Source organism: Uranotaenia lowii, chromosome 2 (assembly GCF_029784155.1).
Source record: "Uranotaenia lowii strain MFRU-FL chromosome 2, ASM2978415v1, whole genome shotgun sequence".
Classification (NCBI taxonomy): domain Eukaryota; kingdom Metazoa; phylum Arthropoda; class Insecta; order Diptera; family Culicidae; genus Uranotaenia; species Uranotaenia lowii.
In genome coordinates, this window is record NC_073692.1 from 317208964 (window position 1) to 317230683 (window position 21720).

Consider the following 21720-nt stretch of genomic DNA (forward strand, 5'->3'; position numbering starts at 1 on the left):
ACAGTTAGGTTTGCAAGTTGTAACTGTAACTTATCAATAGAAAGACAGACTATCACATTTGATCAGTTTTGGGTCCCTACTATGACCCTAACGGCGCTTACGGCGTTTGTTCATAATTACCCCACTTAGCCCTAATGCATTTTAATATAAGAATGTTAAACATTAAAAGCTTACATAAAAATTTAACGCAAAATTTTATTCCAAGTTTACTTATAACAATATTCCATTTTATTGTATCTAATCTCCGCGAAACTAATAAGTTATGTTTTCTAACTGATTTTGGCTGCGGCCCTCTACGTCATAGAAAATTTTTAATGCGGCCCGCACACTTAAACGAGTTTGACATGCCTGCTCTACAATCTACACACGGCGCGCACTTCTTGACTCTAAGGCGTTCGCGAACAGAAAGAATCTGCGCTAACTAAGCCGACATTGAGCAAGCGTTAAAAAGTTCATCCAACCGCCACACTGTCATCCACGTCGGCAATTTTATTTGACGTGTGCGGCGTTGACCGGGTGGTAACACTTCCTCGCAAAAGCCAATGCTTTCGTCCTACGCCCATGGGCATCTCTTGTGAGAGAAGTGGCTGCGTAATGATTGGATAGGGAGGTGAAATGGGAGGAATCCTTTGAGAGCTTTTGAGTGGCGATTGTTATGACGGTTATGATTGTCAGGGTTGTAAGTCAAAATTAGGTAATGTGTCGAAGACACTTTAATGGATTGTAACGAACGGTTACATTGTTTATAATACCCGGCCCATGGTGATGGTGAAAATAATCCGCCAACGAAACGGACGGAATAGAAAATCGGTTCGCAAAATGGGTGCCATGACTTTTGGTTCGTGGGAATAAAACCGTTGTTGTATGGACGAAGCCCTTTAAAAGAGGTCATCTGAAAATCTACATTTTTCATCATTCCTGGTCCTAATGAGCACCCATGCCAAATTTCAGGTCTCTAGCTCTTAAGGCGGCTGAGCCTATTGAAGACAAACATACAGACGAACAAACGGAAATTACTTTTTATATATATATATAGATTAGAAAGAGTTGTTATGTATTGTGTACCAAACAACTTTTCCTTTGACGCCAAAAGATTAGATGTACCGTTATAGCTATAAAAAGTTTGTGAAAAAGTGCACTTTTTTACAATAAAAAATATCAGTTCACTAAACTTAGAAAAAAATTATAGAAAAATCAACTAAAGTGATATTGCGCTAAAATTTGAGATTTAAGCACTTGAAGATTATTGAAAAAAATTAAAAAAATATTCTGGAATGGTTAACTAAGAACAAATGTTTTGGCTGATGCCAAGCGATTTCCCACTGTGCGGCGGCTGCTCCATACATAAGGTGACATCTGAATGAAATGTAGTCGGGCTCTGGGTAATCCACAGTTAGTTGTGATTTATGTGTGGCTGGTAATTTATGTCCTTTACTGAAGCATTCCAAAGTTTAATTTTCGAAACGATTTTTTCTTAAATTATTAAAAAAAAACTATACGTATCGGAATCATCAATTCAAAATTAAAGTGTTCACTTTTTTCCATTATCAGATTTGACTCGGCTCACAAAACTGTGCAGCACACTGCCGGAACCGAAAATTCCCCTCAAAATTTGACTGCTTCTTCCATTTCCGTGCTACCACTGACAGTATACTGTATACCGGAACTCAAATGGTGCAGCGCATTGCTAATTTATTTGAACCGTTTTCTTTTGTTGTTGTATCCTTTTCATTTCAGCATCAAATTGCAATTTCAACGCTCATGAACGGTGGCAGCGGCGAAACTCCATCGACCGGAAGCTCATCTCAGCAGCAAGAGCAGGAGGACCACTTCCGAAACCGGGTTCCACGGACACCGGAATTGCCCTGGCTGTGGCGGGTGGTTTTAATTGAAAAAGAGATGACTATTTGTGCCGGAACTCTGATCCATCCGAGGGCTCTTCTGACCACTGCAGTGTGCGTGATAAAGTAAGTGCTTGCTACTGGGTACCAACCATCCACCTACTTCTGGGGGTCTGTCCGCTGGCTTCTGCTGATGCCGGTCAGTTATTTTGAAGAGGGCGCTTGGCGTTTTTGTGTGTTCGAAGTTTTATGGTGGCCTTTGTGCGGACAAGCGCTTCCATACTAAAAGGGTTCCAACTGATTTACACCTGATGACAACTGCTACTGCAGGGATGAGGTCACATTGCTTTGATCAGAACACCTGGCGAGAAGCTGGAAAATTTCATTAAGTTCTGTTTTACAAATTATTGTCCCGGGTACGGCTATAATGTATGATGACTTTTGAGAGGGTATTCAGCCACAAGAATGTATTAAGACTTCTTCTGCATTGCAACGGTTTTGGAACCACGAAAACTTTGGTCGATGTAGATAAAGTTTTTAAAAGAATGCCCTGATGACTTTTTCAGATGATAAGTTTAGACTTGAATTTCAAGTTTCAATGTATGAGAAAAAGTTACTAGATTTTAATTCTGTGTTGTATCAATATAGCAGCATCCCCGATAGATGTATATGAAAACAAAATCCATAAAGCATGGATCACTACAAATCTGGACGCATTAAAACGGGTCTATCTCGGAGCTATGTAAACGAAATAAAAATGTTTTGTACTTGAAATGTAGGGTTTTTATTGCACTTTAAAGGAAAAATAATAAAAAAATTATTCCGATGTTGTTTTGATGAATTTTCGAACTTTTGGTTGAGTATCACTCATTATAGTTTGAACACCATATTCGCTGACCTCAGCGGCCATTTTGTTCCACAATCTCTTCATCTCTGTTGCTTCCCGAGTCGTCCTACCATTCTTCTTCATCTTCTGCTTGACAATTGCCCAAAATTTTTCGATTGGGCGGAATTGAGGGCAGTTGGGTGGGTTGATGTCCTTTTCGACAAAATCCACCCGTTGGCCCAATACCACTATAGAACCTCCTAGCTGTAGTGGCAGCTTGCCAAATCTGGCGAAAACTTATCTAGTCCTTTGTGAGATCTAATGTACGAAAAAAAAAGTTTTTCAGGCATTCCTCCTTGTAAATTTCGGAGTCCATGGTCTTGTTTTCCACAAAAACCGGAATTTTTCGTCCGCAGCTGCAAATACCTTGCCAGATCAAACACTTTCTTGCACACTTATCAGCAAACACGAATTTGAAGTTGCCGGGGACATCACCATGACCAGTGCAGTGCACCACTGCAGTGGCTTTACATAAGCTGCCCAAAATCCATCTTCACGTACGTTTCGTCATCCATGAGGATGCATCCGTCGAACTTCGTTGGAATCTTCTTGTATAACTCGCGGGCACGTCCTTTGGCTACTAAATTCTACTTCAATGTTCGGTTTGGTTGCTTACTGGTCCGATAGGATCGTATTCCTTCGCGTAGACGAATTCTGCTGACGGTGCACCGGTCGGCGTTGAATTTCTTGGCAATGTCATAGTCCGACTACCCTGTGTTTTCCTTGATCGTTCTCAACACCTTCAAATGCAGTTTCCGATCCTTAATTCCACTATGACGCTTGGTATGAACCTGCCGATCTATAGTACGCATCTCACGGAAACGTTTGAGAACGCTACACATGGTTGATTTGACCATTTTTAACGATTTCGCGATTTTTGAACCCGACCACGTCATTTTATTTTCATCTCGCGGCTTCCATCACGTGTAACTTTTTTGAAACAAAACGAATCGTAATGAAATTTTCAGCACTGGTAGAAGAAACATTCCTCTACAAAGTGCTGCCAAAACATTCCAGATCCAACAACTAGGAGCACTATGGTAAAATAAATAGTGCGTCCAGATTTGTAGTGATCCATGCTTTAAGTAGAATATTATTTTTCTTGGGTAATATGACATTCTTCAAAATGCCCGGAAAATTTACAAAACAAAATGAAGGGGTAAATTGAGGTTATCAGAATATTTCCCGCACGTATCCGGGCCAAGCAAATCAGGGCTATTTTATCTGAAAACTCATCAATATCCGGGCATTTGATTTCAAAATTTTCAATCTAAATTCGGGCAAAACAAAGGAAATTTAGTCTATGTTCAGGTACTACTCAACAAAAATCAAAATGAATTGTTAAACCGTTAATATTATAATGTTAAAACTTGCTCAAACAATTTTGTTCTAATACACAAAATTTGTAAAAAAAGTGGCCCGAATATGATATTTTTGTTCGATTTTGCAAAAAAGTGAATAAATCCGGAAAAAATCGGGGCTTTTTTTTAAAATCCGGACACCCGGGGCTTTTCAATATTTTATCGAATATCCGGGCAAGTCCGGGTTGCCCTGGCAATCTGGCAAGCTTGGGTAAATAAGCTTAAAAAATGTTAAAGTTGTCTTGATTACAACCGGCTTATTATGATTTTTCCACCCCAGGTATCCAATTCACTGGTGCCGCGTGAAGAGTACATTGGCAATGGAAATGGGCGTCAAAACTTCCTTGATTGAAGCCTTGATTGCTTTTGGCGCCTTTCTACCTTGGGTGGTTTGAATGGAAAAAAATTGGAAAATTGGGTGTCATGACTTTTATTTGCTACAAAATAAATAAAGACCAAAAGTCTGTCTATTATTTTGTCTATTTGGACACCATGTGGGTCACCAACACGATTCCCCACCATTTTTGAAAATCCAAAAAAAAAACTTTAAAATAATTTTTAAATCAGTCAGAACTCGGGCAAAATAAATTTAAAAATTTGCAATGTGATCCTATAGATATGTAGAAAACTATTCTTTATTTTATTTATCTTTTATGATAAAAAAGTTATAGAGAGAAGAAAAAAGTGACCTGTGGAAACCCCGCTCTCCCCTAATAAAACTTAATTTTTTGTTCTAAAATATCAACGAGAAATAATTGTTTTCCAAAACTTACTGTTCAGTAGAGTATGAGTGTTTTAAAATTGAAATCCTATCTTTGTTATTTCTTAAACACATCTCAAATAGGTTAACGATCTTCAACAACTTTCATTAAAAAACATTCCAAAGATAAATAACATCAAAACATTGTAACATTTACTATAGTTCACACACCATTAATTGAAGATTTATTATAGATTTCATTAAATGCTTTATAAAGTTTGGCCAGCAATAGGGATGAATCATCCAAAAGGGTGACAATTTCACACAAAAAATTTTGGCCAGCCATTTATCGAGCAAATATTTTTTTTACTATTTGTGCATAGACTCAGTTTTGAGAAAGGGTTTTTTTTTTATTGCACCATACCACGCTATACGGCCTTTCTATTCAACATTCTCTCAAAATCAGAAATGTTTTAGGTGTCGCTGATAATTTAGTTAAACATATAAAATTTCAATGTCGATAAAGTTTTAATGTCGATATATTTTAATTTATCGAATATTGCTTGATCTCTCGCTTTGTTATACGGCCCAATTTGATAATGCCGTATTGAGGTTTGGAGATTTTCCAAATATTCAGTAACGTCCTTTCGAAAATTTTGAAAGTCACATTTTAGCGGGGTTAGATGCAACGTTTGTATAGCACATTGTTATTTTTTATTTGATGGGATGTAACCCAGTTATCATCTAGTGATAACAAAATGTGAATGGTAAACTTTCTCACATCTTAATCTAAGCTTCTTAAAATTCATTTTCTCAAGTTTCCATTAGGTTCAAAAAAAAATAAAGTTTTGAAAAATGCATGTTTTCGGTTTATTAACATTTACTGAAGAAACTTATAATTTTTCTGACTACGTCATTGTCCTGTCAACCTTAAGCTTTTGGTGGATCCACAGTTAGATTATCTGTGGATAAGAATGTTTTAGAAGCCATTGTAGTTGAACAGTGTAGTGTTGCATGGTGCTCCAGTTGACGATAACTCAGCGATTTTTTTTGAGACAATAAAAACGAAGAAATCAGACCTATAATAACTATTCAATAACAAATCAAATAACAATAATTAAGTGAAATTAATCCATCCCTTGGAAAAATAAATAGTTCATCGATTTAGAAAGCAAGGGTTGTTTTTTTTTGTAAAATTTTTTATTTGAAACGATTTGTACCTTAAGGTTGAAATCAAGGGTTGGAAAAATTAAAAAAATCTGCAAAGTTAATTTCACTAGTTTTTCACTAGGAAGGGTGAACAATAGCAGCTGTTCAATAAAAAAGGTCATTAAAATTCTCAAGAGATTTCGGAACTGATTTAGACTAACTATGCAATAAGTTTTATTTGTGTCAGGTCAGCATTAGTTTAGTTTAGAAAACTTTTTAAAACAAGACTTTCTTGAATGATGTCAGGAATATATGTAATCTAATCATTGGGAATATCTAAAAATGGAAAAATATAACTTTTAGAATGCATTGTATCTCCGAAACGAAAATCTCTGGGTAAGCTCGGAGTCCTTGATTGAATGAAGGATAAGAAATTGTTTCAAAATCAGCTTTTAGTTTTTATATAGGTTTTTTCTCACTCCAAATCACCGAAGCTATATAGGTTAGGGTAGCAGTGGATGTAAAAAAATCAAGATCGAATTTTGAAAACCAATCATATACATTTTGTAAATTGTCTAAAAACACAGACCTGTGCATAATTTCAGCTCAATCGGACTTGATTTAGGGATGCCTCAAAACGCTTAAAGTTTCGGTTTTTGACGCTCAAAAATGACCGAAGAGGGGCCAAAGGAAAACGGAAAAATCAAAATCAAAATTTTTATTTTGAAGCTAAATGACTTAAAAATGCATAAAACTAAAAACTGGTGTAACTCGAAAAAAAATATGTTTGATAAAAATCGACTTAATAATTTCTCAAATTATATTTATGGGGACCAAAAGAAATACGGAAAATTAAAATTTCGATGTTGATGCTCAATGATTTAGAAAAGCATGAAATGTCGAGATCTGATGTTATATCGATAAAAACTGACTTTCTGGGAGTAAAACTAGTTATGAAATGATCAATATTGTTCTTACTTGAAGGCTATGAAAACTCGTCAACTTCATTATTTTATGATGGTCTCACAGGCCCATTTGGGTTTTTCCTCCAACATCTCATTAGATTAGTTATAATACTCAAAGACAAATTTCATTTGACATCAAGTGCAATAGTTTTCGTTTCATCCAAAAGCTTTTTTATATGGAAAAAATTAGAATTAGGATCTCTCCAACTTTTAAATACTGTTTATTGTCATTTTAAGACTATTTAAACTAAAATATTTCCAAAATGGAGTTTTACTGATTATGATATGGACCAAACAAAAAAAATAACTTATCACTTTACATGAACGATAGAATTTTTGAATGAATCTGAATGCCAGCTATCTGAAAGTGAATGTGATATAATTATACTTATATGCTCGTTCAAGCTAACAAGAAATCGGTATAACAATAACAAAAGTATATCAACTAAACTAAGGTTGCCAGATTGACCGGTTTTTTCCGGATTAGCCCGGATATTTAAAAATAAATTTGAGAAAAATCCGCCCGGCTCTATTGCCAAATTATATTAAAAAAACTAATTGTGTTCTCAAAATGTTTTATTGATGCGTCCAAATCGCAATTTTTTGAGCAAGTTTGAAAGGTATAATCATAAAAAGTGCTTTGGAAGCATAACATGCAATTTAAAATCTGCTGAATGGAAAAACAAATTTTAAAAACAATTTTTGGTCGACAATTTCGAAATCAAATGTTCGGATTTTGCCAAGTTTTCAGATCAAATTACCCTGATCTGTCCGGCCCGGAAACCGATTTTAGTATTTCGATTTTTGTAACGTATTTTCGTATAAGGTCATTTTAAGATATTTGTATTTATTCTGTAGAATTGTAACTTTCTTTTACAATCAGTAGATATAGAGTATCCGGCTTATAAAAACGTCTAATTTTTTTGTTTTCAGTGAGTTAGACCATTGTTTTTAATTATTAGATAGAATTTTTAAGCCAATGTATCGAGAGATGTTTTAAGATTTGAACCATTTGACTTGACATTCTAAAATTTTAAAACACTGATTTCCACTATAAATTATTATTTAAGAAAGTTTCAAGAAGAATATGAATGACTCCTATTTTCGTTCGGAGTAAAACTATTAATGAACGTTGAATACCAACTCTCGACCAACTTTAGTCTTAATTGTGCTTCCGGTCTTTGTGTTGAATAAAACTTCTAATGGTGGCACAGCCACTACTCATAGTCCTCTTTCCCTCTTTCACCGTGAAAAGTCTGCACCCAAAATTCAAGTATCACTACACGAATTTGTCTAACCACTTCAGTAGTTATAATTAAAAAAGTTTAAATTGCGTTGCTCGCACAAGTGCTGGCCACGAATGCTTTTCCTGGCTGAGAGCGAAACGCTACAGGAAAAAAACCTAAGTGGAAAAAATGGCAGCACCAGCAGCAGCGAAATACCCGAAAAAAAACGTAAATTTTACTCCCGCTGAATTATGTTTACTTCAACTACAACCGACCGGAGCGAGAAGAAATAAAAACATGCACCCAGCCAGCACAATTACAGTCGGAATATCGTATTTCCCGTTTACCTAGCTTCTTCTTCCGGTTTGGTGAATCGATTGTGCCGGTGCCTAGTTAGTGAATACTTTCCGCTTACATTTTGAATATATTTGTAACAATGTTAACTGGGAAAAATGAACTTTACAGCAATTCTGATTGCTTTGCTGTTTGAAAGGAAAATGTTCTGGAAACTTACCTTGCGTACTTGAACTTGAAAGCTAGGAAAAATGCAGTTATAGGTGGTTATAGTTTTTTAACAACACTTTTGAAATACTGATCTCAAAATCAGCATCGTGCATTCAATTTAAAAGAATAATTATTTTTAATGAATAAAATTGAGAATATACAAATATCGGTGCTATTTTAAAGGACTGTTGTAAAACAACTCTATCTATTTTATTACTATCAGCCAATGTTTATGTTTAAAAGTTGTTCACTCCAATTTATTTGTATATACCATAAGTGTTGTAATTAAGTAATATCAATCTGCCTGGATTGTGAGGTGGAGCTTTCGATTTCGTTTTCTGGATAATTTTGGCAACAGTACACAATATCGATTCCAGAGTGCGCATCGATCGATTTGAAGAAATTCTATCCCAGTTAGGAAATGCCACCCAACTTTAAAAAACAGGCAATATCTACGATAAAATCGGGCTAAACAGGTACATTTTTCCTACAGGGCATTTTTTGTCAAATTTTTCAGGTTCGCCACCTGCCGTCGGTATGGCGAACCTACAAAATCTGACAAAACAAATAAGACAGAAAATGGTTGAATTTTTGTTCTTAGTGTCATGTCAGTGTGATCAGTGTTAAAACTGCGAATTAATTTACATTTAGCATTGAGTACTTCATTGAATAAAGCATGTTATTCTTTAAGCTTATGACGGTCGCCATAAAGAAGCATTAATGGATTTCTTAAATCTTTTTTTTGCATCCTTTAGGAAGGTTTTTTTCGATTAATTATTGGAATTTATTTTAAAGTTTTGTTTTTTGAAAAATAACTCGCCGTTCTAAGAACTCCCGAGGGGAAAGAATCAGCATAAAGTGGTTTGAGACCAGTTTTCATACAAAAAAAATTACATTAACAAGCGCAAAACATATCACAAAAGCATTAGACATCGTTAAGTTAGTTCAAAAAGTTCCCCCAAACCCCTCAAAATTGTCATCCTTACGATTGGAACATAGAAATTTATTGCTAGCAACCGCAAATTGCAAAACCATTCCCAGCCGGAAAACTTCCATCCAAAAATAGTACTGCTGCCGGAAATTTTCTCGTTAGCAGTTGCTGTGAGTGGCTAAAAATAGGTGCAGGTATGCCAAAACCCCAAACTAAACGACGATACAATGAGCCACAGTACACAGTAGTGAGTAGCTAGAAAGAACTTGTATCGTTATTGTGATACACGTCCTCATATTTGTGGAAAAGGTGTTGAAAGACTGTGTTGTTGTTTGGTTTAGAACACTTCTAAAGTGGGGGTGGGAATTGAGCATCCGTATCAGTGTCGGGTTCTTTTCCTCCTTGCCAAACAACCCAAAATGCATTAATTTACATTTAGGAATAAATGGCACTTTTCGATTTTATTTCAGCTAAAGGGAGAAGTTTTTTTTAGATTTTTCACAAAAACCATGAGTTTACAAATGGGAAAAGTCCATTATTGAGTAGACATTTAGTTTTATATTGAGAAGATGTGCATGATATGCAGTTATTTCATAACATGTATTTTGATGAATATAATACAGGGTTGATTGAATTGCTACATTGAAGGGCTACATTGAAATAAACATATAAATTGATCAAAACAACAACGTTTTATTTCAAATTCATTCAATTTCTCTTAAAAACAAATTACTTTTTCAAAATTCACTTTTATAGTTCGACTTGTTCGCCCTTGAGTTTAGCCACTCGCCGCAGACGGTCGAGGAACGCATCGTATGAGGCCCGCAGGTGTTTTTGTGTTATTTTATACCAGGCTGCCACGAGATGTCGCTTCAGGACCTCCACACCTTCATGTTTGTTAGAGCAGACGTCGGTCTTCAACATACTCCACAAAGCGAAGTCCATAGGGTTCAGGTATGGGGAACTCGCCGGCCACTCGGAGCTCGAAATGAACACTGGAAAATGTTGCGCAATCTAAAGTTGGGTTTTTTCGCTTTGTGAGCCGGCACCGAGTCCTGTTGGAAAACCCAATCCCTGGAACCAAAATGTCGACGTGCCAACGGTTTGACGACATTCTATAGAACTAGTTCCCAATATGTATTTTGGTTGATCTTCCCTCCTTCAGGGACAAAAACCAGCTGCCCAAACTATCACCGATGCTTGTTTCTGTCGCCGGGTGGCCGTTAGCAAGTCGGCATGGCTTCGTGATCTGTCTGGCAACCAAACTCTGTCGTTCTGCTGTTGTTGTTGCCACAAAATTCTACAATTCTACTGCTCTCCTTTTTCGCTGGTCTGTCCTAGACCATGGCGCCCATGATGCGTTCAAAGTTCTGATTATCTTTTTTTTTTTTAAGATAAGTTAACCACCGTTAATTAATTTTGTAAATTTATTTTTCGGCATATCGGTAAAAAGTAGTTTTGAAATTGATAAAGATGGATAGAGAAGTGAGAAGAAAATTTACAGATGTTGAAAAGAGCGAAAGAGCATTTTTGCGAGGAAACTTATTAACGTACACCATACTTTACCCTGCAACATTTCATTATTTAGGAGAAGTAGTACCGGAAAAGAGGTGGCACTACCTTAACCTATACAATGAAATCTGGTTGGTCCGAAGTCTACATGTGGTTATTTTATTTACATAGTATTCCGTCTCACGACATAACTTGACGAACATAATTCCTAAAATTCACTCGGTTCATAGCAACCGTTCTCCAATTTCTCGGGCACCCCACGTTCGCCAGATCACGCTCCACTTGGTCTAACCATCTCGCTCGTTGCGCCCCCGCTCGTCTTGTTCCTACCGGATTCGTAGCGAACACCTGTTTTGCAGGACAGTCGTCCGGCATTCTCGCAACATGTCCCGCCCAGCGTATCCGGCCAGCCTTCACCACCTTCTGGATACTGGGTTCGCCGTAGAGTCGCGCGAGCTCGTGGTTCATCCTTCGCCTCCACACTCCGTTCTCCTGTACGCCGCCAAAGATGGTTCTTAACACTCGTCGCTCGAATACTCCGAGTGTACGCAGGTCCTCCTCGAGCAATATCCATGTCTCGTGCCCGTAGAGAACAACCGGTCTAATGAGCGTCATATACAGGTTACACTTCGTGCGAGGGCTAAGTCTTCTCGACCGCAGTTGCTTGTGGAGTCCATAGTAGGCACGACTTCCGCTGATAATTCGCCTCCGGATCTCACGGCTGGTGTCATTGTCTGCGGTCACCAGTGAGCCGAGATAGACAAAGTCTTCGACTATCTCCAGCTCGTCGCCGTCGATCGTGACCTTGTTATTACTGGACAAGCGGGTTCGGTCGGTCTCGGATCCGCAGGCCAGCATGTACTTCGTCTTGGACGTATTAATCATCAACCCAAATCCTCCCGTCCGGAGTATACGTGTTCACCACATGTAGACTTCGGACCAACCAGATTTCATTGTATAGGTTAAGGTAGTGCCACCTCTATCCCGGTACTACTTCTCCTAAATAATGAAATGTTGCAGGGTAAAGTATTAGACTGAGTCGATTTGGGGTCATTTTTGAATTTCTCAAACCCTGGGGTCTTAAATGCTTCGTTTTGGTCCAAAACTCATCCATGATTTTTGGCAGAATTTTTAAGTAACGTTTACATGAGTAAATTTGAACTTTTAAGTTTGTATGGGAAAATTGAATATTTTGTACTGAAAAATCAACATCATTTTTGTTTCTTTTGTGAAACCGAGCCTGCTAATGGGTTTTGTGCCAATTTATAAATTTCTTACAGGAAATTTTCCGCTGAACAACTTTGTCGAATACTATAACTTCATATCTTTTAAGACAAAAAAGTTATTAGCTGTTTAACAGGTGTATGTCTTTTTGGATTGATAAACCATGAATTCAATTGACATCACTGCTTGTGCCCCACGAAGTATGGCCTGAAAAGTGGTCATGCAATACTTCGCTAGGCACTAAGCAGTGATGTCAATTGAATTTCTTGTTTATCAATGCCAAAAGACATACACCTGTTAAAGAGCTAATAACTTTTTTGTCTAAAAAGATATGAAGTTATAATATTCGACAAAGTTGTTCAGCGGAAAATATCCTGTAAGAAATTTATAAATTGGCACAAAACCCATTAGCAGGCTCGGTTTCACAGAAGAAACAAAAATGATGTTGATTTTTCAATACAAAATATTCAATTTTCCCATACAAACTTAAAAGTTCAAATTTACTCATGTAAACGTTACTAAAAAATTCTGCAAAAAATCATGGATGAGTTTTGGACCAAAACGAAGCTTTTAAGACCCCAGGGTTTGAGAAATTCAAAAATGACCCCAAATCGACTCAGTCTAGTAAAGTATGGTGTACGTTATTTAATAAGTTTCCTCGCAAAAATGCTCTTTCGCTCTTTTCAACATCTGTAAATTTTCTTCTCACTTCTCTATCCATCTTTATCAATTTCAAAACTACTTTTCACCGATATGCCGAAAAATAAATTTACAAAGTTCTGATTATCGTAGCCAATCTTTGCGTTGAAGTCGCCCAAATGGATTTGAATGTCACCCTTCTGAATTTTCTCTACTACGCTGTTCAGTTGACTGTAAAACTGCTCGTTCTCCTGCAAATCGTTCAAAAACTTGCATATGTTTATAACACTAAAGTATCATTTTGGTGAAAGTCAGTTTTCAAAATTTAAATTTAGCTAGAAATCATAACAACTCCTTACAAAAATGCACAATAAATAAGGAAACTGATTTCTTAAATCATTTTCTAGCTCATGACAATTACACAGGGCCGGATTAAGCCATCGGAGAGCCCGGGGCAATTTTTCTTAGGGGGCCCCAATAATAATATTTTTTTCAAATGCTTTCCCAGAAAATACAAAACTTTTAAACGTTTAAAAAACTGGAGATGAGTTCAGTATACTATCTTCAAATAGCCATGTTGTCTGCGTAGAAAATAGTTTCTGGTATCTTCAAATTAAAATTGTTAATTAATCACGTGCAAACATTGCGGAAGAGTTTGGAAATTTCTTAGAAATGAAAACTCTGATGAAAGCTGCAAAATGCAAAATTTAATTCTCATTTTTTTTAAAAACACTTATCACCAACTAAACTTCTCTAATTTAGAAAAATGACTGGATAGATATTTTAAATTTTTTTTTATATCATCATTGATCGTTTGGTTTGTGCTTAGTCGAGAAAAATTTACCCAGTGACAGTTAGGAAGTATCATAAAGATTCGAATCATAGAATTATAAAAAATTTAATTTAATTATAAAAAAATAAACAATATAATTAAATCCACATTCCATAGAGATACAGATATGGTACGTCTCGGTGGTCGAGTGGTTAGCGTGGTAAGACGGTAATCGCTGGTCCACTGATGGCATGGGTTCGATTCCTATCTCGGTACTGGGTGTTAAGTGTTAATCTTAAGTTGTCCACGTCATTTATTCAGTCTGTAAAGCCTAAATCGGCTAAGACGGTGTATGTCTTTTATTTTTTTAAGAGTTTAAGAATTCAAAACTTTAAATCACGTTATATTCAGAACCAAAATTCAGTGTCTCAAATCTAAATCATAATTTCAAAGCAAGTTATGAGAAACAAAATATGAATTAATTTAAAAAAAGAGATACAAAGTTACAATCAGAGCAAAAGCAGAAATTGCACCAAATGTGAATTTCAATTATATGTCTTTGAAGCACAAAAAAAATCTTTTCATGAAATGTTTTTGAATATGATTCTCATCAGATTTTTTTTTTATCAAATTGTTATTCTAAATGTGACGAAAGTTTCATTCGATGTCCTCAAAGCCAAAGAGGTATTAGTGCAAAAATGATCGGTTTAAAAAAAAGTTGAGGATAAAGATTAAATGTTAAAAACACAGAATCAGTTATCATTGAAAAAAATCAAATAAGGAATCCAAATGAGTTTAGTACCTGAAACAAAGATCCTGAATTTTCAAAATTCAGAAAAAAATTGAAATTGAACTTCATTAAATGAAGAAACAACACAAGACTTGGAAATCGCAATGAATTGAATCTGGAAATAGATAAGATTAAGGTCATAGAAATATTCCTATTAACAAAATCACTCATTGATACTAGCATAAGGTTGCCAGAATTTTTTCCACTCCCATCCGGGCCTAGCAATTCCGGGCATTTTTTCAAAAAAACCTGGCAAAATCCGAGCATGGATTTCAATTTTTCAAATCCAAAAACCGGGCAATAACCGGACAAAATTTAGGTGTTATTATATATAAAAGCAAAGAAAAAATGAAAAAAAATGAAACTAATATTTTATTAATGTAATTGCAGACTTCCAAAAACTTTTTGGAACACTTAAATATTTAGAGGTTTATAAAAGAAAATCAGCGAAATTATTTGAAACAACCGTTGAAAATGTCCATACCGTTAATCGATTTTGCTGAAACTTACTCAAAAACTTTGATTTTTTTTGGTTTCTTTGTGAAAATTGTGAAAAAATCCGGACAATATTCGGACTTTTTTCACGATATCCAGGCAACCGGGCCAGACCGGACTTTCTCGAAATTTTGCATCAAATATCCGGGCAAACCCGGATAAAACCGGGCAATCTGGCAAGCTTATACTAGCAACTCAACTATCAGATCGTTTTTATGATAATTTGAGAATGATCATTTGGAAAATGATATGCTGAATTCAGGATATTAACTTCAGTAGATGATAAAATTTTGGTTAAATCAGTTGAAAATGTTCCAATCCAAATTTCAAGTCTAAGACAGAAATTGGGATGGAAATTCAATAAAGGAACCCTGTACTGTCCATTGGTCCAATTTAGGCAACTACAGTTTTTTTTTTAAAGATTTTACTTTAAAAATAGGGAGAAAAAAGGGTTTAGAATTTATAAACCAATGAATGATTGAAAGGTAAAAAGTTATTATAATACGCGATGTTAACCCGGACACTGCCCGGGTAAAATTCTGAAATGTTTATCATAAAGCGAAATTATGTAGCTGCTATTTTAGTGCAGTAAACCATAACTTGTAAACTTAACGTAACAACCAACATTATTGTTGTGCAAGACGTTTGAATGTAATGAAAATGAAGAGATGAGATTTCTTTATTTCACCTGTTCTGTACAGAATATCGTAACTGATATGCTTCGATAAAAAAAAAATGAAAATTTAAGGTGTTTTGCCTCATATTCTTCTTAATGTTTTTTTCTAATTCGGTTTTGTTCAGAAGATTTTTATATTCTCAGCTCGCAAAATGTGGAAAAGCCCCTTCACTGCTTACTCTAGGGGGCCCCCTTAATTTTTTTAAGGCCAAAACTAAATGATTAAAGAAATGTTAAAACTTTTTTTTTCTCCTCGGAGGGCCCCTCTGAGCCGGGGGGCCTGGGGCAATTGCCTTTAATCAGGCCTTGTAATTACGCAAACTCAAAAAATTATGAATTTTACTGATACGATTAAAAATAAATCCAAATAAAAGTATCAAAACAATTTCATTTCCGGAAAGTTATTAATAAATTACTCAAAATGATGATTTGAAAATTGAATTTGATGTCAATTTTTTTTTTGAAAACGTGAACGAATGAGAATTAAAGTTCCAAATAAAGCCAAAATTTGATAATTCGGACAAGAAAATCAGTGCACAGAAATAAATTTCTTCAAATAACAATCAAATTAAAGAATTTTACTATCAAGCATTTGCATATCTTTTCTTGTTTTTCGATTGAAGGGTGGATTCAAAATTCCTCTGTAATATCTTAAATTATCTTAAATTTGAAATGACGATTTGAATCACAGTTTGAAATGTGAATTATCGATAAGCAAAAAAAAAATCAACTTCGATCTAAAGAGAACTTACTCAAAACTAGTAGATGAATATTGAATTTAATTTAATAAAGAAAATATTGAATTTTATTTCAAGAGTGATTGTGATCAAAGTCAGAGATAAAATCTTTTTTTACATTCAAATTCTTGCAGTTATAAAAAAAACTGCTAAAAAAGTTCATGATTCATTGAGTTTACAATAACTACCTTGTATGTTTAAAATACAACATGTTCAATTCACCATCATCATGATCGATTCATAAAAGAATAATTAAAATAATAAAAGTAAGCGAAACGTTTACAAATATTCAAGCGCATTTATTGTTCAAAATTTCAGGCTCTGAATATTTAGTCGCCGTCATTTGGAATATTGATTCCAAGACAAAAGTATGAAACAAAGTTTTTTTTATTAAAATGTAAGATTCTCAGATTAAATCTCGTTAAATTCATTTAAAAAAAAGCTAAACAATAAAATTTGGTAAATTAATTTGAAAATTTAAATTTTTTAACATTTTAGAAAGAATTTGTTTTAAAAAAACTTCTTACCATAACATAAATTTATATATTGGATTTAAAAACTAACTCAAGAGACATAAAGTGGGTGCCTATATGTTTTATTAATGGTCAATTTGGTAGATCTTGGCGTCCGAAACTCGAATCTTTTGTCAGATTTCGTCTATTACATCTCGTTCTGGTGATACGGAAATTTAAAAGTTTAAAAATTAATCGGTTCAGAGTTAAACAATCATTCATAACTGTAAACTAACAAATCATTTTTTTTTTATTAAAAAAACGGATTCTGAATTTCAGTTTGCGTCGTGCTCTGGCCGTGTACGGATAATTTCTCTCTCTCTCTCTCTGCTGTGCGCCGGTTGTATATTTTTTTTTAGCAAAATCGGGTGATAGTTATGTGTAACATAATGGTTTAAAGTGAAGGATTTGCGAATGATTTGGGTTTTAAAGCTCAAGAACAGCCTGTCGTTCGAGACTAATTATTAAATGAATGGAATTTAAGAAATTTTGGTGAGTGCTTCGCGTTCTTTTTGCGTACACGCGTTCTCCAGCCGATTAATTTTTGCTCACGTCCGGGAATGCCGCAAATTTACTGTCTCAGAAACGGCGGGCAGCCAGTGGTAGATTTTTTTTTCGGTTTCTGTGATTTGGTTTTGAAATTTTATAGGTAATGGGTGTAGTGTATAGTATCTATAGCGAAATTATAAGAACAAAACTGCAGCGCAAAACTCAGAAATAATTATTTAATACAAGCGGTAAGTTATCATACAAATAAAAATATCTTTTGTTTACCGTGCACCTATTCAAAAAAAAAATCGTTTTACTCCTGTCAAACAAATGAGAGTCAGAGATTCCTTTCTCTCTCTGTAGAGTTTGTAGAGATCGTTTTATTCCTAGAGAGAGAGAAACGAGGATTCAGTAAAACACGTTGGACCAGAGATGCCAATATGCCTGATTTTTCAGGGATTGCCTGATTTTTCGAGGCTCTGCCTGACAACCTGAAAAGCCATTGAATTTCCCTGATTTTTCAAAAAATGCCTGATTTTGCCTGATTTTTGCGAATGTGATGAAAAATGGGTAGTAAGGAACTAAATTAGGTACCATTACTGAAGTTAAAAAGCGAAAATGTGGCTGAATGAAACCAATCGAAAGATTCCCATTAATTCATATCTTAAAAAGGGAATGAAAAGGAATCTTTCGGCTTTGATTCAGTAGAATTATGCAACCAAGTAGGCCCACAACACAGTAAAAATGTAGAGTGATGACCAAAAAAAAAAAAAGGTCATCACTTTTAGAGGAATTTTCGTGACTTATGTAGCCTGATTTTGCCTGAATTTTATTTCACCAGTTCCCTGATTTTTGAAAATATATGTTGGCAACCCTGCGTTGGACCTTCAGTTTTTTGGTCATTTTAGCCGAGTAAAGACGTCGCAGATATAGAGGACACTGGAATGAGCTCTGGACGTAAAACCCGTCACGACAATAGGTTGCGAAATAAAAAGAAATTCGAAGACTCGAAGCAATTTTCAAAATTATCTAGTCAGTGTCGCATTATTGTTTGATTGTGTGCGTGTTGGTTTTGCTTCTATCCTATGCCAAAATAATTCGTGGCCTACTTTGTCCAAACGAGGGAATGGACAGGCACAGAATCGGTGAAAACGTAAGATTGGAGTTACCAGTTAATTAAAATGTGTGAAACGAGTGTTTTAAAATGAAAGTGAAAAAGTAAATTAAATTTTTGATAGCATCACTGCTTCGTAAATGTTCGTATAAGTTAATTTTTGGAAAGGGCTTACGCGAAGTGTAAGCCGGTTGTGAAATAAAAGGAATGAGAAGAAGCCGTAGTGAAAGTCTTCCAGTTTTCAAGGCAGCAATCAGAGTCAAAATTTTACATGGGAACAAATTTTGTTTAAAAATATAATTTTTTTAAATGGAAGCCCAGAACGGAAAAATACGGTTTTGAATTTCATTCTGGAAACGTATGCAGAAAATAAGCCAGAGTTTTTTTTGCGTCTTGAGATTTTTTTCAAAGATTGAAATTTAAAATAAATGTGTAGTGATGATAGTGATAGGTTAAAAATGTTGTTTCAGAAAGATGAAATAAAACTAATTATAGGCGATGTGTTTTGGGGGAAAATGAAAATATATGAAGAAGGAAAGGGGGAGCGGTGGACGCTATTTGGAAAAAAAGTGAATAATGAGTGATGGGGCATAGCTAAATTAAGAAAATGAAGCAAAAAGAAAAATGAGAATTAGCTAGCACCATATGAAATTATCCTGATTGATTTTGTGGTGCTAGTCTGGCCAAGGTTGTAAAGCGGATTATTTTGGATCATAAGGTCGGCTGTGAGTAACGGGTTCAAGTCCTGTTATCAGCCGACGGGTAAGATGTATTTTTCTCGTATAAATGTAAAATTAGAATGATCAATCAGCTGCCAGCTGGCCAGGTTTATACACGGATGCCGGAGTACCTGTAGTAAATGTAGAACATTGAAAGTGTTACACATTTTTAACTGGTTGTGCACTTGATTGATTAATTCCCCCAAAATATACTTACATAAACACGTTATACACTCATTTCATAACAGTTTACACGAAACCATGGTTTCGGATAGTGTTCACTGCATTCGAGATGAGTTGTTCAAGTTGTATTATCTAATGAATGCATGTGAGCACATACTTTGATCAAACTGCGATGAATCCGTGCAGCCATGGTGGATTATCATACATACATAAAAAAACGGATTCTGAATTTGATTACTTTACTTTAATCATGATGATGATGGTGATGACGAAGATGAGAAATGACTTAAAAAGTTAAACTCTACAGTTTTTTTTATAAATTTTGGTAGATAAGTATTTTCGACGTTACTGAAGAAAGTTTTTTAAAACAATCATTTTTTTTCATATAACAAATTTAATTATTACATATAACATTTAACATATAACATATAACAAATTAGTTGAAGTCTGCAAAACTATTTGATTTTTGCTTTAAAAAAAAATCTTTAATTCGTAAATCATTGATTATTTTACAGAATTGGGTGTATAAAAACAAAAAAAAACTTCTATAACTTTTTTCGCAGAAGTCATACTTACTTGGGATCTTGGGGAAAGTTGATAATTTTTTTTAAAATTTTTTAAGAAAAGTTCAGATTTTTTTTAATAATGTTTAACATATTTTCAAAAATTCTAGGCCACAAAAATGAATAAAATACATTCTTGAATTCATTTTACCTTAAGGGCCGTTCACAAATTTCGTAAGCATGATTTTGGTATTTTTAAACCTCCCTCCCTCCCCCTGGTAAGACAAAGTAAGATTTTTCAAACCCCCCCCCCCTCTCCCCTAGTAAAATCTTACGTTTCATTATTCTTTGAGTAATTAACAATTTTTTTCTATCTATTTGTTTTTCTATCTATCTATCTATCTGTCTATCATTGAAAAAACTGTATAGAATTTAATTATCATAAGAGCCTCATATTGATTTTCGAAGATTTTTCTTTGATGAAGTCGTTTTCGAAATATGATGGATTCAAATCGTGGTGTCACAACGCGCCACTTTCCTTTTTGTTTCTATAAATTTCTCAATTTAAAAGATTGTTATGATGAAACGCAAAAAGTGATGATCTATTTTATTAATGTGATTTAGTTTTTTGGAGGCATGTTTGATTGAATTGGATTTCTAAAAGTTTTATAGAAACAGTAATTTTTTTCAATAAATTCAAAGACAAAAAATAAAAATTGAGTAATATGATTTCGTATGACTGCGACGAATTATCTATGTAACATTTCTTTAATGGAGTGAATAATGTAGAATAAAACTTAATTCCGAGTAATTAGAATATTGAGCTGTATTAATTGTTGCCTCTTCATAATGTCTTAGATAGAACACAATTCATAGCTTATTCAAATTCATAATCTCCCGTATTTATCAACTTCAACTTAATCGCTCTCAACCCTTCGGAAGATTGCGGCTGCTACATTTCGTTCCGTTTCGTTGCATCATAAATGAGACGTACTTCTGTTGTGTTTGCATTGTTCGGTGAATCGTTGCTGAAAGAAACAGAAATCCTAATGATCCTGCTGCTGTTTGCCCCCAGATCGGAAAGCTACGAAGGGATTCCTCGCCCCAAACCACCGTTTTCAACATCACGCGGGGAGGTATATTACTTTTAATCAATCATCTCTGATAGCATCTTTCAACTGATGTGAGTGGAATCTTTTTCCCGCGCGCTTTTTTAGTCTAGTTTAACAATTTAAGAAACAGCCAGCCAGAAGGTTGAGTCAGCCGAGGGAAGCATATTTTGTAAACAGCCAAAGTTGGTTTCGATTTTTCATTTTAGGAAACAACCCTGATGTTGGTGGAATCTTCTTCGCCTAGTGGTTCTCTGATGCTCTTCTGCCTGAGTGGAATATATTATCCGTCTAAAAGACTTTTACTTTTCTTCATTTGAGTTGCGGGTTCTTCCACCATCCCTTCTACCGTATCGTTCGAATCGCTCTTCTAACCATCAGTTACAACTGAATTGTTTGTCTGAAGAAGTCTTCTTATGGTCGGGAAAATTGTAGCCAGCGATAGAAAAAGAAAGGGGCAAAAGCTTCAACGTCACCAAAACCGAAGCGAACTTAGCAGGAGGATACAGTTAAGAAAAAATGAATAAGCATATATTTTCTTCTACCCTTCCCCCTAAAATCCGAACGAAAAGTTGTAAGTACACGAATGTAAGCAAACATTTGCTTTTTGTTTATTCTGTGCTTACAATTGTTTGGTGAATGGATAAGTCGATGCCATTCTGCCTTATTTTGGGCGGCTTCAA

The 21720-nt window shown here is 35.0% G+C and overlaps 1 protein-coding gene across 5 annotated transcripts in view; it reads left to right on the forward strand.

Annotated features, from left to right (window-relative positions):
• The window catches only part of LOC129744692 (uncharacterized), a 292192-nt gene that overhangs the window by 222605 nt on the left and 47867 nt on the right, over window positions 1-21720 (forward strand). For all 5 annotated transcript variants that reach the window (XM_055737336.1, XM_055737337.1, XM_055737338.1 and 2 more), the window contains exon 5: window positions 1738-1967. In XM_055737336.1, the coding sequence (XP_055593311.1) occupies window positions 1738-1967 (230 nt within the window). The remainder of the gene's footprint in view (window positions 1-1737; window positions 1968-21720) is intronic.